Genomic DNA, 19,955 nt, shown 5'->3' with positions numbered 1-19,955 from the left:
GTCTGGGGCATGTACCTGGGTTGCGATTCGGTCCCCGGCCCTGGTCAGGGTTGTGCAGGAGGCAACCAGTCAATGTGTCTCTTGTGTATTGATGTCCCCCCCCCTCTCTCCCCCTACCTCCCATTCTTTCTGGAAAACAATGAGAAAACATCCTCGAATGAGGATCAAAAAAAAACAAATAGAAACATTAAAACAAAAATACAACCAATGGACACAGAAATTAGGTTGGAGGAAGCAGGAGGGGGCAGGAGCAGGGAGGAGGAGGGGGTTAATGGGGGAAAATGGGGACATCTGTAATACTTTCAACAATAAAAAAAAAGTCTCTATCAGCCTAGCCAGTGTGGCTCAGTGGATTGAGTGTTGCCCCATAGATTGAGAGGTCCCAGATCAATTTCCAGTCAGGGCATATGCCACGGTTGTGGGCTCGATCCCCTGTGCAGGGTGTACAGGAGGCAGCCGATCAATGTCTCTCTCTCACATAGATGTTCCTCTCTCTCTCTGTCCCCTCTCCTCTCTCTGTAAAAAAAAAAATCAATTAAAAACATTAAAAAAAAAATCTGTATCAATATATGTACATATCTTATCTGAAATACCACATAAGATACTTTCTTGTTCTTGCCCATGTTATTTGTGCAATCACAATATTCATTTAACAGTCAAATCATGCAAATATATCTTGGCAGGAATGACCATATTTTAAAAATTCTTTGAGTAGCCCTGGCCGGTTTGGCTCAGCAGTTGGAGCATCGGCCTGCGGACCAGAGAGTCCGGGGTTCAGTTCCCATTAGGGCCCCTACCAAAAAAAAATTATTTGAATAGAAAAGCTTAAGACTTGTTTTCTTACTTCTTGAGCCTGATGTGGTGTAGATCGGTAAGTCCCTTGCTGTTCTTCTCAAAATTTCTTGTTGTCGTTCTTGGCTGAATTCTTTTTCATAACGTTCCCTTTCAGAACTGGACAAGTAGAACTATAAAAGTAGAAATAACTATTAAATCTTTTTAATCCCATGATTATTAACTGTCATGCACAGAAAAACAAAGTTTTACCCAGAACAGAAAAAAAATACCATAAAATGTTCTTCTATGAAGACAAAATTTGTCTTCAAATTTCTTTTTTTTTTTTAATCCTCACACAAGGACATTTTTTGATATTTTGTTTAGAGTGGGAGAGAGAGATAGATAGATAGATAGAGAGAGAGAGAGAGAGAGAGAGAGAGAAAGAAACATTAACGTGAAAGGGACACATTGAGTGGCTGCCACCCACATGCCCAACCAGGGCTGGGGACAAACTGCAACCGAGGCACGCACCCTTAGCAGGAACTGAACCTGGGTCTCTCTGGACTGCAGGCCAATGCTCTAACCGCTGAGCCAAACCAGCCAGGGCTGAACTGAATATTTTTACGTCTTTGTTTTTTAGAGAGAAAATTAAATTCTCCATCAAAAAGAAAGGTACTGCCCGGTCAGTGTGCCTCAGTGGTTGAGCACTAACCCATGCACCAGAAGGTCACCTGTTCGATTCCTGGTCAGAGCACATGCCCAGGTTGTGAGCCCGATCCCCAGTGGGGGACATGCAGGAGGCGGCTAATAGATGTTCTCACTCATTGATGTTTCTATCTCTCTCTCCCTCTCCCTTCCTCTCTCTAAAATCAATGAAGAAAAAAAATTTTTTTGTGTGTGTGGGCGCCAGGACCTATGATCAGCAGCTGCCCAAGTACCAGAAAATTATGCTTCTGGAATCTCTTGATGTCGATTCCACATGTAGAGCAATAAGGCTGCTCTACGTGTGACACTCATGACAGAAGCCCTTTCTGAAAAAAATTTTTTTTAAAAAAGGCAGGTGCTGCCCTGGTCAGTTTGACTCAGCAGTTAGAGCGATGGCCTGCAGACCATTGAGTCGTGGGTTCCATTCCAGCCAAGGGCACGTACCTTGGTTGCGGTTTGTCCCCGGCCCTGGTTGGGCTCGTGCAGAAGGCAACTAGTCGATGTGTCCCTCTCACGTCGATGTTTGTTTCTCTCTCTCTCTCTGCCCCCCCACACTCTTTCTGAAGATAAATGGAAAAATATCCTCAGGTGAGGATTAAAAATAAATAAATAAATAAAGGTAGTTACTAGTAAAAATTCTGGTGTTTGAAAATTGAGATTTTTCATTTTTAGAAAAATGTCCAAGATTCATTTGCTTTGCGTAAAAGGCTAAATCACAAACCTTGGGGTCCTACTATTTTCTGGCCAAATATCTCAATGAGGTTAACAATTCATTCTTTTTTTTTTTTTAAATCCTCACCTGAGGATATTTTTCTATTTATCTTCAGATAGAGTAGGAGGGAGAGAGACATAGAAAGAGAGAAACATTGATGTGAGAGAGACACATCGACTGGTTGCCTCCCGCATGACCCCAACCAGGGCCAGGAACAGAACCACGACTGAAGTACATGCCCTTGACCGGAATCAAATCTGTGACTCTTTGGTCCATGCTGAGCCAAACTGGCCAGGGCAAAAAGTCATTCTTTTACTACTTTGTTTTAGTGTTTAGAAGGCTAACCAATAGGAGTATTTTCTCCAGAATTATTAAGGACGGTCAAGCCAACCACAGTCTCCTTTTCTCAAGCAGACTCCTTTATGGAGATGTTTCTAGTATTCATTTCCTAAATTTTTATTCCCATGTTGTAATCTGCCACTAGCTCATCTCTTAAAGAGTATTTTCCCTACAAAAGACCTTGCTGCTCTTCTTTTGATGCCATCCAGCATCTCAATGGGCCCATTTATGCTTCTATTCCATATAACCAGGAGCTTTATGTATCTATCAGTCTTTATTTCACAGGTTTTTAAAATTCAAAATGGCTTGAAACTTGCTCTAAATCACGTTTTATATTTTAGTACTGTTCCTGCCTGGCTGGTGTGGCCCAGTGGTGGAGGGAGCATCGACCCATGGACCAAGAGGTTGCCAGTTCGATTCCCAGTCCGGGCACATGCCCAGGTTGTGGGCCCCATCCCCAGTGGGGGGCGTGCAGGAGGCGGCCAATCCATGTTCTCTCTCATCGATGTTTCTATCTCTCCCTCTCATTTCCTCTCTCTAAAATTAATAACAACAACAACAACAAAAAAATACTGTTCCTCAATTTTTATTTACTTACACAGTTTTGCTCATAAAGGCCTAAGGAATCATGACTGGAATTTTATCCTTTCATATTTACATAGTTTGGTCTGCCTATTAACTCAAATACCAAAACTCCCCATACTCCGGAGGCTTCACTGTGAGTGACAGTGCAGCCTGCCAGTGGAACGTCCTCTGTTACACATGAAGTTATACTCTGGCCTAGAAGAGGGAGCTGTGGCTGAGGAAGCTGAGCCCAAGCAGCTCAGGGAACTGTCTTAGACTATATAATTATTGGCAGAGCTGATACTAAATACAAGTCTTTTGAGTTGTATTCTAGCATGTTTCCCTTGGTACTGCTGATATAAAATACATCTTGTTTTTTTTTTTAGTTTTTTTTTTTTTAATAGACTGTTACTATAACCTGACCAAAACCCTACAGTGTAGAAAGAGGAAGAGTCTATTTAGATGACTTGGCTTGGCTCCCACAATCCAATCTTGATGGTACAAGAAATCCCAAATTACTTATAAAAAACAAGAAGTAACACAGACAAACAAACAGGACAGAAAGAAGTAGGAAAGATTCCTGTGATCTTACAGTGAGACTCAGGTCACTGATCTCAGGCAGGGAGGGATCTTCAGGCCACATTTCCAAGATCCACCCACCTCCTGAAACCTTCATGTACAGAAATATTTACCTACTTTGCAAGACGGTCCGTTCTTTTTTAAAAAAAAAGAATTCTAACGTGTTAGGAAGTTCTTCCCTGAAAGGCCATGTCTCTGAAACATTCATAAGTAGAGAATCAAAATCTTATCGTATGACTGAGACAGTAGAGAGACCTGGGCCTGGGCCCCAAAGACATTAGGTGGCCAGAGAAAATCCAGACAGCAGACATGTCACCACCCCTCTACTCCCTACTCCAAAATGCAGAGCTAGCTGATTTTATATCCCTTCTAACTGCACATGCTTAAACTACTGACCCACATACACAGTTGATAAGGTTTGACTGCCATGTGACCTTCCTAGGGAGGCAGAAACGAACAGTCCGACATCTTGGCCGTCATAGCCCAGGGGTGAAGACAGTTGTCAAGCAACCTGACAGGAGGAAGTAGACAGACCCTGAAATGGAGTTTTGCAAGCCCACCTTTTTCAAAAAGGCTGTCTTTTTACACCAGCCCACACTCTGTCCCCAGCTCATAAAAACAGCGAAGCAGAGCCAGTTCGAAGGACCTTCCTTTCCTGTATTGCCTCCCTTGTGCTCAAGCATACGCTTAACAAAATCTGTCTGAAGGGCTTCTGGTCAAGATGGCAGAGTAGGTAAATGCTGTACTTGCCTCCTCCCACAACCACATCAAAGTTACAACTAAACTAAAATATAGAACTATCATTCAGAACTGCCAGAGTCTTACAACTAAGAATATGATGAAGAAGCCACTACAAGACTGATAAAAAAGGTGAAGATAGGAACAGAATGGTCCCAGTTTGTTAAAAATCGGAAAGGAGCCTGGCCAGTGTGGCTCAATGGATTGAGCATCGGTCCATGGACTGAGCGGTCCTGGTGTGGTTCTCAGTCAGGGCACATGTCTGGGTTGTGGGCTCGATCCCGGAATGGGGATGGGGGGTGCAGGAGGCAGCCAATCAATGTTTTCTCTCTAAAAAAAACCATTTAAAATAAGAAAAATCGGAAAGGATATCTGGGCTGTGGAGATCCCTCCTGAGGAGTAAGGGGTTCCAGCCCCACACTATGCCCCCTAAAACAGGGTTCCAGTGCCAAGAAGAGCAGTCCTCATAACTTTGGGCTGTGAAAACCAGTGGGGATTGTGGCTGAGACAGAGGGCTCCTGGTGTCCCAGCCAGTGCTCTTCTTAGAGGATCCGTGCACAACATGCTGAAAAACTCACTCTTTTTGGGCTCCAAAGCTGGGGCAGCAGCTTGAAAGGAGCCATATGGGAACATACAGGGAGGGACTAAGTAGTGTGGCTTCAGGGTGAGGACTGGAGGAGCAGCTTTTTCCCAGGCAGCAGTGCCAGCAGAGGCCATCCCTTCCTTTGCTGAGCCCTCCCCAACAGAGCCAGCAGGTGGGTACCATACCTTAGTCTCCATCAACCTGGCTGACAGTGTTGGCCCCTCCCTGCTGATTCCCTGAGGCTCTGCCCAACCTAAATTGTGGGCCCACCCAAGCCATTTCCAGTGGCTTTTTCATAAAGACATCCTATCTTGGCTCATGCTTCAGACTTTCCGAATGTCTCTCAAACAAGATGAACCCAAAGAGGCCCACACCAAGACACATCATAATTAAAATGCCAAAGGTTAAATACAAAGAAAGAACCTTAAAAGCAGCAAAAGAGCCCTGGCCAGTTTGATGCTGGTTGGGGGACTGGGTGAAAACGTGAAGGAATTAAGAAGTACACATTGGTAGTTACAGAACAGTCACGGGTATGTCAAGTACAGCATAGGGAAGATAGTCAATAATATTCTAATAACTATGCATGGTGCCAGGTGGGTACTAGATTTATCAGGGTAATCATTTCATAAGTTATATAAATGTCTAATCCTGGGGCTGTACACCTTAAACTAATATGATAGCGTACATCCACTATAACCTAAAAATAAAAAAATTATTTAAAAAAATCTGTCTGGAGCCCTGGCCGGTTTGGCTTAGCGGTTAGTGGCCTGTGGACCAAAGAGTCGCAGGTGCGATTCCAGTCAAGGGCACCTACCTTGGTTGCGGTTCATCCTCGGCCCTGGTCAGGGTCCTATAGGAGGCAACCAGTAGATGTGTCCCTCTCACATCAATGTTTCTCTCTCTCCCTCCTTTCCTCTCACTCTATTTGAAGAGAAATGAAAACAAATGTCCTTGAGTGGATTGGGAAAAAAATCTGCCTGGAAATTTCTCTTGGGTTTTCTCTTGATTTCTATCTTAGAGAACCCAAGAACCCCAATACCGGTAACATGATATTAAATATATATCTGGATAGGAGATGTTCTAACCAAATTTTAGTTTCCTTGTAAAATCTGAATAAATATCCCTGGGCTGTCCTATTTGCAGCCTACTGTAGAATTCCAGGCCTCGACATCATTACTTTTCCTTAAGAACCAAGGTTATAAATTATGAAAACCTGAAACCAAATGAAAAACTCAAAAGATGCCCAAATTTTAGATGAGGAATGGAATGAAACAGAATTTAAAACAGATTAGAGTTTTTAAATGATTACTTGAAGTCTATTTTCCATTAAAAACTACCAAACATACTTCAAACTATGAAATGTCATTTTAAGTTCAGTATGTAATTTAAATATACATTAAATACTAATTAAGAGCATGGCATTGTCCCAGTTATCAGGGATTCAAAGACTAAAAATATACACCTTGCCTTCAAAAGTACATTCATAAAGTTTAGTAGAAATGTTAGCCACGTAAACAAAAAAATTGCAAATGACAAATCAGCATAACAAATACAACAGTAACTTCACAAGGTAAGAAAAAACTCCTCTTTGGGTGGGAGCTATCAATGAAAGTCCCTGGAAAAAGTGGTATCTAAAGCTGACTTTTAAAACATACACAGGAATCTCTCACGAAGAGAGAGAGGATCTTGGCAAAAAGAACAGGGTATGAGAAAACAAAGACGTGAAAACTGTGTGTTCAGGGGAATACATTACTTGAGCAGAGTTTCAGGAAGAAACAATGGAGATGAACTTGGTAAGATTTTTGTTCATGGAGCATCTTGTGTTCCATGTAAATGAGCAGGACCTTCATTTTGTAGCTGACTTGACAACCTCTGAAAGGTTGCCAGAGAAGTGATAGGAACATATTTTCTTTTTAGAAAACTAACATTTAGTGATGGAATATGCCTGCCAGTTTATTTATTTATTTATTTTTGGTTAATTCTCGCCCCAGGATATTTTTTCCGTTGAGTTGAAGGGAGAGAGGGAGGAAAAGAGAAAGAGAGAAACACCAATGTGAGAGAGACTCATCGATTGGTTGCCGCCCACATGTGCCTGGAGTGGGGCGGGGATCAAACCTACAACCCAGGTAACATGACCTTGACTGGGAATCTACTTGAGACCCTTCGGTATGCAGGTCAATGCTCTAACCACTGAGCAACACCGGCCAGGGCACCTATCAGCTCTTCATATGCTGCTTCCTCCTCACCATTCATTCATTGATTCATTCATCCATTCAAGTACTTAGCAATCTGTCCATTATACACTAGGTATGATTCTAAGTAATGAGGACACAGTAAAATAAACAACAAAGAATCTTCCTTCAAAAAGCTTATACTTGCCCTGGCAGGTTTGGCTCAGCGGTTAGAGCATGGCCTGTGTCCAGAGAGACCCAGATTCAGTTCCCGCTAAGGGCATGTACCTTGGTTGCGGTTTGTCCCTGGCCCTGGTTGGGCTGTGCGGGTGGCAACCACTTGATGTGTCCCTTTCACGTCAATGTTTCTCTCTCTCTCTCTCTATTCCTCGCTCTCCCTCCCACTCTATCTGAACAAAAAATAGGAAGAATGTCCTTGGGTGAGGATTAAAAAAAAAAAAAGGCTTATACTTTAGTGAAAAAGATACTCATAAAGGTCTCTGCTTAAGTGCCACTTCTTCAGAGAAGACTTCTTTAACCATTCTATCCAAAGGAGCTTTTTTTCCTAATGGCTTTTACTACTATGCTCAATCATATCATGTTCCTTTTCTCAAATTTATCACAAATTATAATTATTTGTTTACTTATCACCTGTCTTTCCCTTTAAATATAAAGACCCTATCTGTCTTTTTTTTATTCCCATAGCCTACCACTCTGACAAACAGTAAACAGTTAGTACTTGCTTACTGAAAGACTGAAAAAAATACCCATACTTATAACTTTCCTAAAAATAGTTTTTGCTTTTAGACCCAATCAATTCCTTTAGATTCAGATCCCCAATTATTGCTCTAACCTCTGAGCTTACAAAGTCCTTTGAACACAGTTACATTAGTATTTATCACACAACTTTGTAATTACTTATAGAGAATATCTAAGTCAGCACACTGTACTCTTATTTAGAAAGAGAACCTTAAATTCCTGTCCTCAGCTGTCAAGGCAGTTTAGCTTAGCTGATCCTTAATGATTTAATAATTCACTCACTCAGTAATTACTGAACACCCACTATGTGGTAAAAAGTGGAGAGAGGAAAACAGCGGAGAATATGACAGAAATGATCCTTGCCCTCAAAAAGCTGAAAGTTTAATAGGGTGATACACACAAGTAAAACACATGATTACGACACTAGAGCCACGACAAGGAAGGCAGGATGTGTGGAGTAGGGCCATCGGATGCATAAATAGACAGGCAGCTAAACGTATTGAAAGAGAGAAGCAGTGGATGTAAAGGCTTAAGCCTTGGGCAGAAGGCGAAATGGGTGCAATGTGCCAAAAACAGCCACCACAAAAGACAAAGACATTTAGATGACACTTATTGTGCTAGGCATTCTTTGAAGCACTGTACATATCGTATTAATTACATACTACACATTTATTAATCACATATATTAACTGATTCAACCCTTCCAACAATCCCATAGTTATGTACTACTGTCATACTCATTCAACAGTGAAGAGGTCTGAGCTGAAGACAGCTAAGCAAAGTCTCCGCCATCACACAACTGTTCCGTGGTACAGATAAGAGTTGAACCCGCAGTCTGGAGCTAATTTGACTTCTTAACCTCTATACTATACTGCTTGTTAAAAGTATTACCAAGTGTAGCCCTGGCCAGTTTGGTTCAGCAGTTGGAGCGTTGGCCTGCGGTCCAGAGAGATCTGGGTTCGGTTCCCGCTAAGGGCGCGTGACTTGGTTGCAGTTTGTGCCCGGCCCTGGTTGGCTGTGTGGGTGGCAGCCACTCAATGTGTCCCTCTGACGTCAATGTTTCTCTCTCTCTCTCCCTCCCACTCTATCTGAACAAAAAATGGAAAAATGTCCTCGGGTGAGGATAACAACAACAACAACAACAAAAAGTATTACTAAGTGCTTTTCTTATTCTATTTTTTGTTTCCTGTGATGAGAACTAAACGCTCATGCAGGTTGTATTTTCTTTTTTTTTTTGGTAAGTGCCCCTAGCAGGAACCAAACCCAGGACTCTCTGGTCCGCAGGCCGATGCTCCAACTGCTGAGCCAAACCGACCAGGGCTGCATGTTGTGTTTTCAAAAGCCATCACAATTAGTGATAGATTAGATAAAATCAGGTTCCTTTTCAATTTAGAGATTAAGATATGGATGGTATAACTTTAAGGGTTAACTATTACCAAATGTCTCAAGAATATATGTGAAGAAACATTGTTTTATTAATGTTTATAATACACCTTAAAACAAAAGCACACAATAAGAAAAATGGGCAAAAAAGTTTGGCATTATCTATTAATGCTGAATGTATATACAGCTTATGATCCAGCTATTCTACTCTTTGGCATCCACCCAAAAGAACTACATATGCACGCACATACGCATGTGTGTATGTGCATTTGTCCACGCGCTAGAATGTTCACAGCAGCCTTATGTGTAGTAACCTTACCCTGAAAGCTACCCAAATGTCCATGCTCATCAACAGCTGACCAGGTATATAAACGATGCTATAGACCACAACTAAATACTGAATAATGAGAACGAAAGACCCACATCTGTATACAGCATGAACAAATTTTAGTAATAAGATGTTAATGAAAGAAGCCACAAACACGAATATATGTCCTGTATGACTCCATTTATATGAAGTATAAAACCAGGCAAAATTGGTGCTACTGGAGTGGCTTCGTGCAACGGAATGTGAGGCTATAGGAAGGTGCTAACGTTCCACCTCTTACCTGGGTGATGGTCACTCAAGAGCACTCAGTTTGTGAAAATTCATCAAGTGTACACTTATGATACATATACTTTACTGCCTATATGTTATTCTACAAAAAGTTAAATGAAAGTTGTTAATTTTAAACATCTGGTCTATAATTTTTAATGAATTTATAATGAAGAGAAATAATTACATTATCATCATCAGCTAATATCTGAGTGCTAACCATGTAGCAGGTAATATAATAAAAGCTTTACATAGAGGGACTTCCGGTCAGGATGGCGGGTAGGTAAACGCGGTATCGCGTCCTCCCACAACCACATCAAAGTTACAACTAAACTACAGAACAACCGTCATTCAAAACCGCCTGCAATCAAGCTGAATGGAAGTCCTACAACTACGTAATTAAAGCAGCAGCTACATCCAGACTGGTAGGAGGGGCGGAGGGAGACAGGCTGGTCCCACATCCACGTGTGGTAGATACAAATCAGGGGGACACCTCCACTGGGAAGGTCCTTCCTGAGGACTGAGGGGTCCCCGTCCACACCAGGCACCCAGCTCAGGGTTCCAGTGCCAGGAAGAGAATCCCCATAACTTCTGGCTAGAAAAACCAGTGGGAACTGAGGCTCAGGGAGGCTAAGGCGGCTGGAGCCTCAGGCATCTCCTTAAAGGGCCCGCCCACGGACTTACCGAACTCACTTCCTCTAAGCTTGGAGGGGAGGCAGCTCGAGGAGCCCCAGAGACATACAGGGAAGAACTGAGCTGTTTGGCACTGGAGCAAGAGCTGGAGAGGGGGCTTTCTCTGGGACAGACATGCTGTCAGAGGCCTTTGTTCCTTTGGTGAGCCCTTCCCTGGGGTGGCAGACAGTCGCCATATCTGGGACTCCAGCAATCTGGCTCACACTGGTAGCCCCGCCCTGGTGACTTCCTAAGGCCCCGCCCCGCCCCACCCAACTTTCAGGCCCACCCAAACTGTTGCCAGTGGCTTAACCACAGGATTGGTCTGTCTTGGATCCTGTTTCAGGTTTTTCCTAAATTCTTTCAAACAAGCAGCATCTGGTCTCAGCTAGCCCCATACCTCTCGTTAAGTAACATAGAAACAAACACAGGGAGGGGACCAAAATGAGGAGACAAAGAAACATGTTCCAAACGCATGAACAGAACAAAACCCCAGGAAAAGAACTAAGTGAAATGGAGATAAGCAACCTAACAGATGCTGAGTTCAAAATACTGCTTATAAGGATGCTCAATTAACTTAGTGAGAACCTCAGGGAACTTAGTGAGGGCCTCAAGAGCCTAAAAAAAGGACCAGTCAGCCCTGGCTGGTTTGGTTCAGCGGTTGGAGCATTGGCTTGCAGTCCAGAGAGACCCGGGTTCGGTTCTTGCTAGGGGCGCATACCTTGGTTCCAGTTTGTCCTGGGCCCTGGTTGGTCGTGTGGGTGGCAGCCACTCGATGTGTCCCTTTCACGTCGATGTTTCTCTCTTCTCTCTCTCTTCCTCTCTCTCCCTCTCATTCTATCTGAAGAAAAAATGAAAAAAATGTCCTCAGGTGAGGATACAAAAAAAAAAAAGGACCAGTCAGAAATGAAGGAGGCACTAACTGAAATAAAAAATAATTTACACAGATTCAATAGTAGAGTACGTAAATCCAAGAAGCAAACCATCAATTTGGAATATAAGGAAGCAAAAAAACACCCAATCAGAACAGCAAAAAGAAAAGGAATCCAAAAAAATGAGGAGAGCGAAAGGAGCCTCTGGGACAACTTCAAACGTGCCAACATTCGCATTTTGGGGGTGACAGAAGAAGAGAGAGAACAAGAAATCGAAAACCTATTTGAAACAATAATGGCAGAAAACTTCCCTAACTTGGGGAAGGAAACAGACATACAGGTCCAGGAAGCACAGAGAGTCCCAAACAAAATGATCCCCAAGAGGCCCACATCAAGACACATCATCATCAAAATGCAAAAGGTTCAAGACAAAGAGATAATCTTAAAAGCAGCAAGAGAAAAGCAGTTAGTTACGTACAAGAGACTGTCAGCTGATTTCTCAAAAGATACTTTGCAGGCCAGAAGGGAGTGGCAAGAAATATTCAGAGTGATGAAAAGCAAGAACCTACAACCAAGATTACTCTATCCTGCAAAGCTGTCATTTAGAATCAATGGTCATATAAAGAGTTTCCCAGACAAGAAAAAGTTAAAGGAGATCGTCACCACCAAATCGTTATTATATGAAATGTTGAAGGGTCTTTTTGAAGAAAAAGATAAAATATATGAACAAACAAAATGGCAATGAATACACATCTACCGACAATGGAATCTAGAAACAAAATGAACAGGCAGAACAGAAACATTCTCATAGATACAGAGAACATTTTGTTGGTTGCCAGATGGGAGGGGGGTTGGGGGAATGGGTGAAAAAGGTGAAGGGATTAAGAAGAACAAATTGGTTGCTAGACTGACAAACCTCAAAGGGAAGGGGGGCTTGGGGGGTGGGAAGAAATAAACCAAAGAACTTATATGCATATATGCATAACCAATGGACACAGACAACAGTGTGGGAAAAGGCAGGAGGGGGGTCGGGAGTGGGGAGGAGGGGGGTCAATGGGGAAAAAATTAGGAACATCTGTAATACATTCAACAATAAAGATTTAAAAAATGAATTAAAATAATTTAAAAAAAAAAACTTTATGTAAGTGAATCTCACTTAATTCTCACAAAAACATCCTACAGAGACAGGCACTATAATTAACTTCATTTTCCACTGAGAAACTAAGGCTCAGATTCATTAAGTAATGTGTTATAGCAGAAAAACCAAAGTCAGACGATCCTAACTCTAAGGACTCTATTCTTAAACATCTAGCTATACTAAATTCTAGGTAAAGGCAAATTCAGGCGATGTCAAGGCAAGAGAGACACACTGGTCTTGAAACTTACTCCATGAAAACACTCACTCACATTATTTTCCAGGTAGAACCTTCAACTAGAAGAAACACTAACCAGGTGAAGGTGTAGCAAGCAACAGCCTAAACAGTGTATCCCAGTATCAAATCACTGTCTTTAGATGCAGCATATTCATTTAGGCCTGAGAAAATATAAATGTTAAAAGGGTTCTAAAAATTGCCCTGGCTGGTTTGGCTCAGTGGTTAGACTATTGGCCCTCAGACGGAAGGGTCATGGGTGTAATTCCTGGTCAAGGGCATGTACCTGGGTTTCAGGTTCTATCCCTGGCCCAGGTCAGTGTCATGCAGGAGGAAACCAATCAATGTGTCTCTCTCATATCAATGCTTCTCTCCCTCCCTCCATCCCTTCCGCTCTCTCTAAAAATCAACAGAAAAATATCCTCGGGTGAGGATTAACCAAAAAAAAAAAAAAAAAAATTTCTAAAAATAAACCCTACTTTTCTAACTTCATTATATCCTCTAATATAAAGTGTGTCTTTAAGAAAATATAACATGGCAGAAGAATGTTAGTACAGCTAAACTTTAACACATCATTAATCGTTAATTGTGCTGTGTCAGTGGGGTTATCATCTGTGAATAGGCTGATGAATCACAGCCACAGTGCAGAATTACAAAACACTTTCATGAATGGAAATAGAACAAATGCATTATATAATAAAGTTTTAACAAAAGTAAATAATTACATAATTAGTTACAGCATTTGGCAATTTACCAACACTAAATTTACCTCTTTGGAGGGGGAAGCGGGAGAGGTGAAAATTGTCATCCAATAGGACCATACAAACATAACAAAGAACAGATGAAATGCCACAAGGTAAACAACGGCCTTTCCTGGTAAATAAAAACAAATAACATGTCATTGAATCCTGGTGAAAACAGGAAAAAGCATTACATTAAAACAATATTTAGGGGCAGAGGTTAATCTAATAAAAAATAATTAAAACATACTAAAGACATCAAGTATATAAGTCCTGTATCTACACGATGTAACATTACAGATATGAAGGAGCGAGCATTCTGTATCTAAGGGTTAACATCCTGGTTTATAGGTACTATAAGATTAGTATGAGATGAGATTTTATTTTATTGAGTTGATGAAGATTTAAGTTGAAACACTTCTTTCACAGGTTGCATTTTCCTAAAAGTTAGACTTTAAATGACTTAAAGCAGATTCTATTACTATGAATATTAAATCCAATGAAATATGAACTGAAAATAAATAAAGGAAGTCCCTATCACAGCAAATAATCAGTACATTAGAAAACTCAATTCCTGGATTGTTCAGAAAAGGAATCATAAATTTCACTCTCCTTTCAACAAAAGGTAACTGATATTGTAACGAACCTAGTTATGAATAACTGGAAAGGAGCAAAGGAAAGGTCAAATATTATAGGCATGCCAATTGTGCACCTTTGCCAGGAAGCTTCAGTTAACACTCTCCAGGAAGCCACCGGTCCACTCCCCGAAGACTGCTGGGGAAGGGACTGGATAGGGGAAGAACAGATGCATGCCCAGGCAAGTCTGGGCGACACAGGGAAGGTACTTGCCTGTCAGTCACACCTGGAAACAGGTCATTGGCCAGAGTAGGCATGGCCACTGCAAGTGAGGAAACATTTGAGATATTTAATCTCCTAAACAAAGGAGTTCCCTCACTCTCTTGTGCTTTTGCTCTCTTGCTCTTTTTCTTCCCCTCTGATTTTTATTAACTTATTTTTGTTACAGATGTTTCTCCTTTTCTCCCCTTAGACTCCCTCCTCCCCATCCTTCCCCAACCACCACCCCCCTAGCATTGTTGTCTATGTCCACTGGTTATGCATACAAGTTCTTTGGTTCATCTCATCCATCCCCCTGCCCCTCTACTCTGAGGTTTGCCAGTCTGAACCATAATCCTTTCTATGTCTCTGGGTCTATTTCGTTCATCAGCCCACCTTATTCTTATATTCCACAAATAAATGAGATCATGTGGTAGTTGTCTTTCTCTGACTGGCTTATTTAGCTTAGCATAATACTCTCAAGGTCCTTCTATGTTATCTCAAAGGATAAGAGATCTTTCTTTCTTACAGCTACATAGTATTCCATTGTATATATGTACCACTGCTTTTTTCTCCACTCATCTACTGATGGACACTTGGGCTGTTTCCAGATCTTAGCAGTTGTAAATAGTGCTGCTATGAACATGGGGGTACATATATTCTTTCTGATTGGTGTTTCAGGCTTCTTAGGATATAGTCCTAGAAGTGGGATCGCTGGGTCAAATGGCAGTTCAATTTTTAATTTTTTGAGGAAACACCATAGTGTTTTCCATAGTGGCTGCACAGTCTGCATTCCCACCAGCAGTGTACTAGAGTCCCCTTTTCTCCACACCCGCCCCAACACTTGTCTGATGATTTGTTGATGGCAGCCATTCTGGCAGGTGTGAAGTGAGACCTCATCGTTGTTTTAAGTTGTATCTCTCTGATGATTAATGATGTTGAGCATTTATTTATATGTCTCTTGGTCATTTGTAAGTCCTGTTCTCTTGCTCTCTTGACTCCTGGCTTGCGGGGCTCTCAGGCTCCTGCATTTGCCCAGACGACTCACGGCTATGTGGACCCCACACAATGGACTAATGGACTGCAACTAGCTTGATGCTGTACTGGACTCAGTTCCAACATAGAATGGAAATTCTGGACACTGGCTTTGCTTCTAGCTCTACCAAATCCCCAGCTGCACATCTTCCAGAACTGGATTAAGGGAAATGGGACTTAGCAAACATAGGGATGTAATTCCATGAAAATAAAGCTTTGTACCACATCTTATCCTCCCGTGGTGGCCTCCAGAAATGCTTATTTCGGTGGTACCCCAAGAACCCCACTCATCCCACTAGCAATGGAGAAAGATTATCCACACATTTCTCTGATAACAACCAAAAATTTTTAGCCACTTTGAATTTCTGCCATAACTGTTTCCCAAGTGGATTAGTGTAAGACTCCAACATCTTTATCTCCAAATATTAGCTCACTGATATAACTTAAAGCTTTCTGTTGGATTCTGTAGTTTTTCTATTTGGAGGAAGTGAGACTGGTTTCTACAAGAAGCAAGAGCTATCAACCAGGTCTTAAATTCTGAGTTTGAAACTCAACACCACAAACCCACTAAAAAACACAAAGCACAGACAAGGATAAAAGTTTGAAATTCTACTCATTCTGAAGTTCAGATCAAATACCCCTTCTTCCACAAAAGCCTTCTCCATTACCTTCAGAAATGATTACCCCCTAATACTCTACGCCCCGAATAATTTGCTCAGGCTTCAATTAAACCACTTAACTTGATTTATTAAAGTTAATTGCTTAACAGTGATGAGCTAATAAATACAAAACACTTAGGACAATGCGTGGCACATAGTAAATCCTCAATAAATATGGGCTATTATTACTATCCAGGCATCTTCATTTATTTTCAAAAGCTGGTTCTTTTTGTACATTTCCCATGTCAGTTCCCAAGGTGAAGGACTGATAAAAGTTTTCACTGATCTGCAGTGAAATGAGAAACATTATGAACAACGTTTTTATAATGCTAACATATTCAGTTCAAAACACTGCTCTTCCTTTGGTCTTAGGTTATTTTTCCTTGTTTTTGGTTTGAAAAATGGTTCTTTTTAAATAAAATAGCAATAAAAAATTGACAACTGCTTTGACCCCAACATTTTGTTTTACAATTATCCTGGTCCACACCTGGACCAAGAGACAGGAAGAAAGCACACAGGAAGCCAGGGCTCAATGACTCCATCACACAGCTAATCAGTAAAATAAATTCCAGCTCCTAAAATCTCTTTCAAAGTAAACTCCTCATTTTCACTGCCAGTGCAACAGTTCACAATTATTGCTTGTCTCACTTGGATTAATGCAAATGCCAGCTATTCTAGGCTCTCTTGCTTCCAGCACATCCCAGTGGGCAGTGTAATATGTGTTGCTCAGTCTCCCACCCCACCCCATCCTCTAGTAGTGAAATTCCTGGGAAGTAACTCCATCTACATGACTATTAAATGCATTCTAAAACTCTGGGACTTCCTAGTGTGGAACTATATCCGACTATAGTTATTGAAATCACCACCTCAGCCCACTGAAAGACTAAGAGAAGATATATGAGGTAGACCTTATTTGGATATAACCTTCACAACTGTCTGGTAAGGTATTCTTTTAGTTTACAAATGTAAAAACAGGCTCAGGGAATTTAATATCTTACCCAATTCACTTAGCTGGTAAATGAGAAACCCAGAATTCAAACCCATATCTTCTAGATAAAAATCCAAGGTTCTTTCACTATGTCATATCTCAAGTTATATTTTCCTCCACTTCTTACACCATCATCTTAGTGTTAGCTTAGGTAGCTAGTTAAGTATTATCAAAAGAGAAGGAAGCAAAACTAGCTAAACCTGATTGAGTCTGTAAGCTACAGCTTCACAGACACCCCAGGGGACAGTCACAGCCTCCCCCAAAGGGGGGGTGTTAATTACCAAACAGGCAGGAAAGACTGGCTTTCCAATCTCCTCAGGGGAACAGCCCATGAATTCTGTCAGTTCTTTGCCTGGATGGGGGTCGGGGGTGGTTTAAACAGTAAAGGGGGAATTCCTCGGTTGAGGCATGTGAAGTAGAAGCTAAGAGGGAGCAGGGGTGCCCTTTCACTGTGACTGCAGGCATAGTGGGGGCAAAAACGGTGACCATAAATGGGAGGAGAAAAATATAGAAAAAGGAATGGATAGGGAAGGCACCAACGTAGCCCCAGAAAGATCCAAGAAGAGACTGGATATTGAAAGAAAGCTTACCCCTTCCCAAACCTAAGGAAATATAGTCAAAACCTAACAAAGGTCCTTCACCTGTCTCGTCAGCAGCACTGCGGGCTGAAAAGCACAGTGCCAATCGTGGGTGGGAAGGAACAGACATGTGCTGGATTCCTGGAGCTGCGATGCTAGCTAAAGGCATGGCAGCTTTGGGTCCTGGCCCCCTCCTGGGTTTGGTGGGGACAAATGCAAGCTTGCAGCACCAGAGGCTAGACTTCTTCCAAAGCAAGACCAAGCTGAGCCATCTGGTCAAGGATGAGGCAGTGTGGCAGCTCCTTAGAAAGGTGCAGGAGAGAATCATGGAGAATTGATCATAGTAAGGTGCTAGTCAGTTGTAAGAAATGTTGAATATCTTTGTTCTCTTAATTGTGACTGCTTTTTTCTGATTAAAGAAAGCCCATTCTGACCTGGCTGGGAGCTGTACAGCCCAGGAGTTTACCTCAGGAATGCTGTCCATTCTCCTCACCAGAGAACTGTCCCCCTCCCCACCATCATGAAAGACTAACAACCTTGGAGTCTTGAAGATGGTGCACTGGAGACAGCTCACAATCCCCAGCTCCCATTACTTCCCCACGCCTGTGATCTGTAACTGTTTTACCCATTGCTATTTCCTTTGCCTACTTCCCCAACCATTTTACCCACTGATGTTCCCTTCTGCCTCCTTCCCCATGTAATACTCAACATAAGCAACCTGCCCGGCTGGAGGGAGTGCAGAGCAGGTTTTTGCAGGATGACCCACTGCTCTCCCATACTGCTGGCTGGCAGTACTGGAGTAAATGCTCATACACAATTCAGCCTCGTCTCTCTACTTCATTGGCTCAAGTAGTGACGAGCAGCCTGCGGCCATTTGTTGTCTGGTTTCAGGGGCATTTATACCTGGCCCACCCTTCCATGAATCTTGCCATTATTGTTAAAATCCTATGCAGGAGTCCCAGAAATTCATTTCCTGCAACTTAACAAGAACCTATTTCAGACTGGTCTACACAGCTTACTTCAAAGCCAACATCTGATGCCAAGATAAATCCTATCTACAACCTCCTCTTATGTTCAAATTTGCTTTCTTTTCACTTCCACTAAAACTGATTGTGATCCTCACTGAAAATCCTAGTTTCTCAAAATCAGCATTTTGTATCATTTACACTTCCTCCAGGTTGAACCCCATGGTCTACCCAGTAGATTGAATATCATTCCTTTATTTGTTTTTCCTTTGGAAAAGCATTCTGGACCTCAGTCTCCTACTGTTACACCACTGTCATCTTCACCTATCTTACTTCATTTATGTATATGTTTGCCTGGCCTGATATTCAGTCAAGCTTGTCGATCCTTATCTATATACTATCTTATAGCCTTGAAATAAATGGTAACCTAGACTTACTTTAAACTTCTTGATCATTTAGTTACAACTAAGGTTAGAATATAAAACAATATACTCTAAAAATATTTTTAAAACATTTAACACATTTTTAGAATATTTCTGCTCTCCATAAGAACAGAAACAAAATGGCTTTTGCTTTAAAAAATTGTAACCCTGAGTTACAAAACAGGAAAAATAAATCTCAGCATAATGCCAGGAATATAGTAAGTACTTAACAGATTATTATTATCCTCATCAAATTACTGTAGGAGAGGGGCATGAGAACCATACAAATGAACTAAAGTCAAAGTTAAGCCAGGGGCCTGCTCCATGCTACCTGACATGGAGCTCAGCTGACCAGAGATGCCAGAAGATCATCTGGACAAAGATGTATTAAGCTACTCATCCATGCCTTATCATATCATAAAGGAAAAACACAAGGCCACAAATATACCTTGTAACAGTCAGAGTTAATCTCAACCTTTCCCACTTTCCCCATACCAACAATTTTCCACAGAAACTACAAACAGATATAAGCTCAACCTCTAGAGATGGTTGGGGTCTATCTTCCTTCTTCGGTGAAGAGAGTCCACTCTCTATGGAGTGGTTTTTCTTGCTTGTCCCCTCTGCTCAATAAAACCTTTTTCACTTTAATCTCTTGTGTGGTTCTAGTCTTGAATTCTTTCCTGCTTGAAGCCTAAAACCCTCTTGGCTCAGGGCTTGAGTCACTACTAGGGACTTGTCCCTCCTGTATCAAAATTATGATGTAGAGAATAATAGCAAATATAACTTCTAAATAAGTTTGAATATATGCTAAGAGAAATACATAAAGTAAATGTTAACTAAGCAAATTAAAACAAAGCTGAAAGAAAAAAATGAACCTATAAAACAAAAAGTCAGTTATCAACTATAACTGAATTAAAG

General features: G+C 41.5%; 1 protein-coding gene and 1 non-coding gene across 8 annotated transcripts in view; both read right to left on the bottom strand.

Annotated features, from left to right (window-relative positions):
- The window catches only part of ZDHHC20 (zinc finger DHHC-type palmitoyltransferase 20), an 85,067-nt gene that overhangs the window by 48,064 nt on the left and 17,048 nt on the right, over positions 1-19,955 (bottom strand). For 4 of the 7 annotated variants that reach the window (XM_036250907.1, XM_036250909.1, XM_036250908.1 and 1 more), the window contains 2 exons: positions 13,586-13,689; positions 845-965 (listed from right to left, as the gene is read on the bottom strand). In XM_036250907.1, the coding sequence (XP_036106800.1) occupies positions 845-965; positions 13,586-13,689 (225 nt within the window). Of the gene's footprint in view, positions 1-844; positions 966-4,069; positions 4,185-13,585; positions 13,690-14,405; positions 14,432-17,713; positions 17,953-19,955 lie in introns of those variants that run through there. The other 3 variants (XM_036250912.1, XM_036250910.1, XM_036250911.1) reach the window with 3 other exon arrangements.
- Positions 1,674-1,807, bottom strand: LOC118624883. The gene has a single exon (XR_004958543.1). It is a non-coding gene; the product is annotated as a U11 spliceosomal RNA (small nuclear RNA).

Source organism: Molossus molossus, unplaced genomic scaffold (genome assembly GCF_014108415.1).
Source record: "Molossus molossus isolate mMolMol1 unplaced genomic scaffold, mMolMol1.p scaffold_m16_p_10, whole genome shotgun sequence".
In the NCBI taxonomy this organism is placed as follows: domain Eukaryota; kingdom Metazoa; phylum Chordata; class Mammalia; order Chiroptera; family Molossidae; genus Molossus; species Molossus molossus.
The sequence above is the reverse complement of the archived record's forward strand: the minus strand, read 5'-3'. Positions and strand labels throughout refer to the sequence as shown.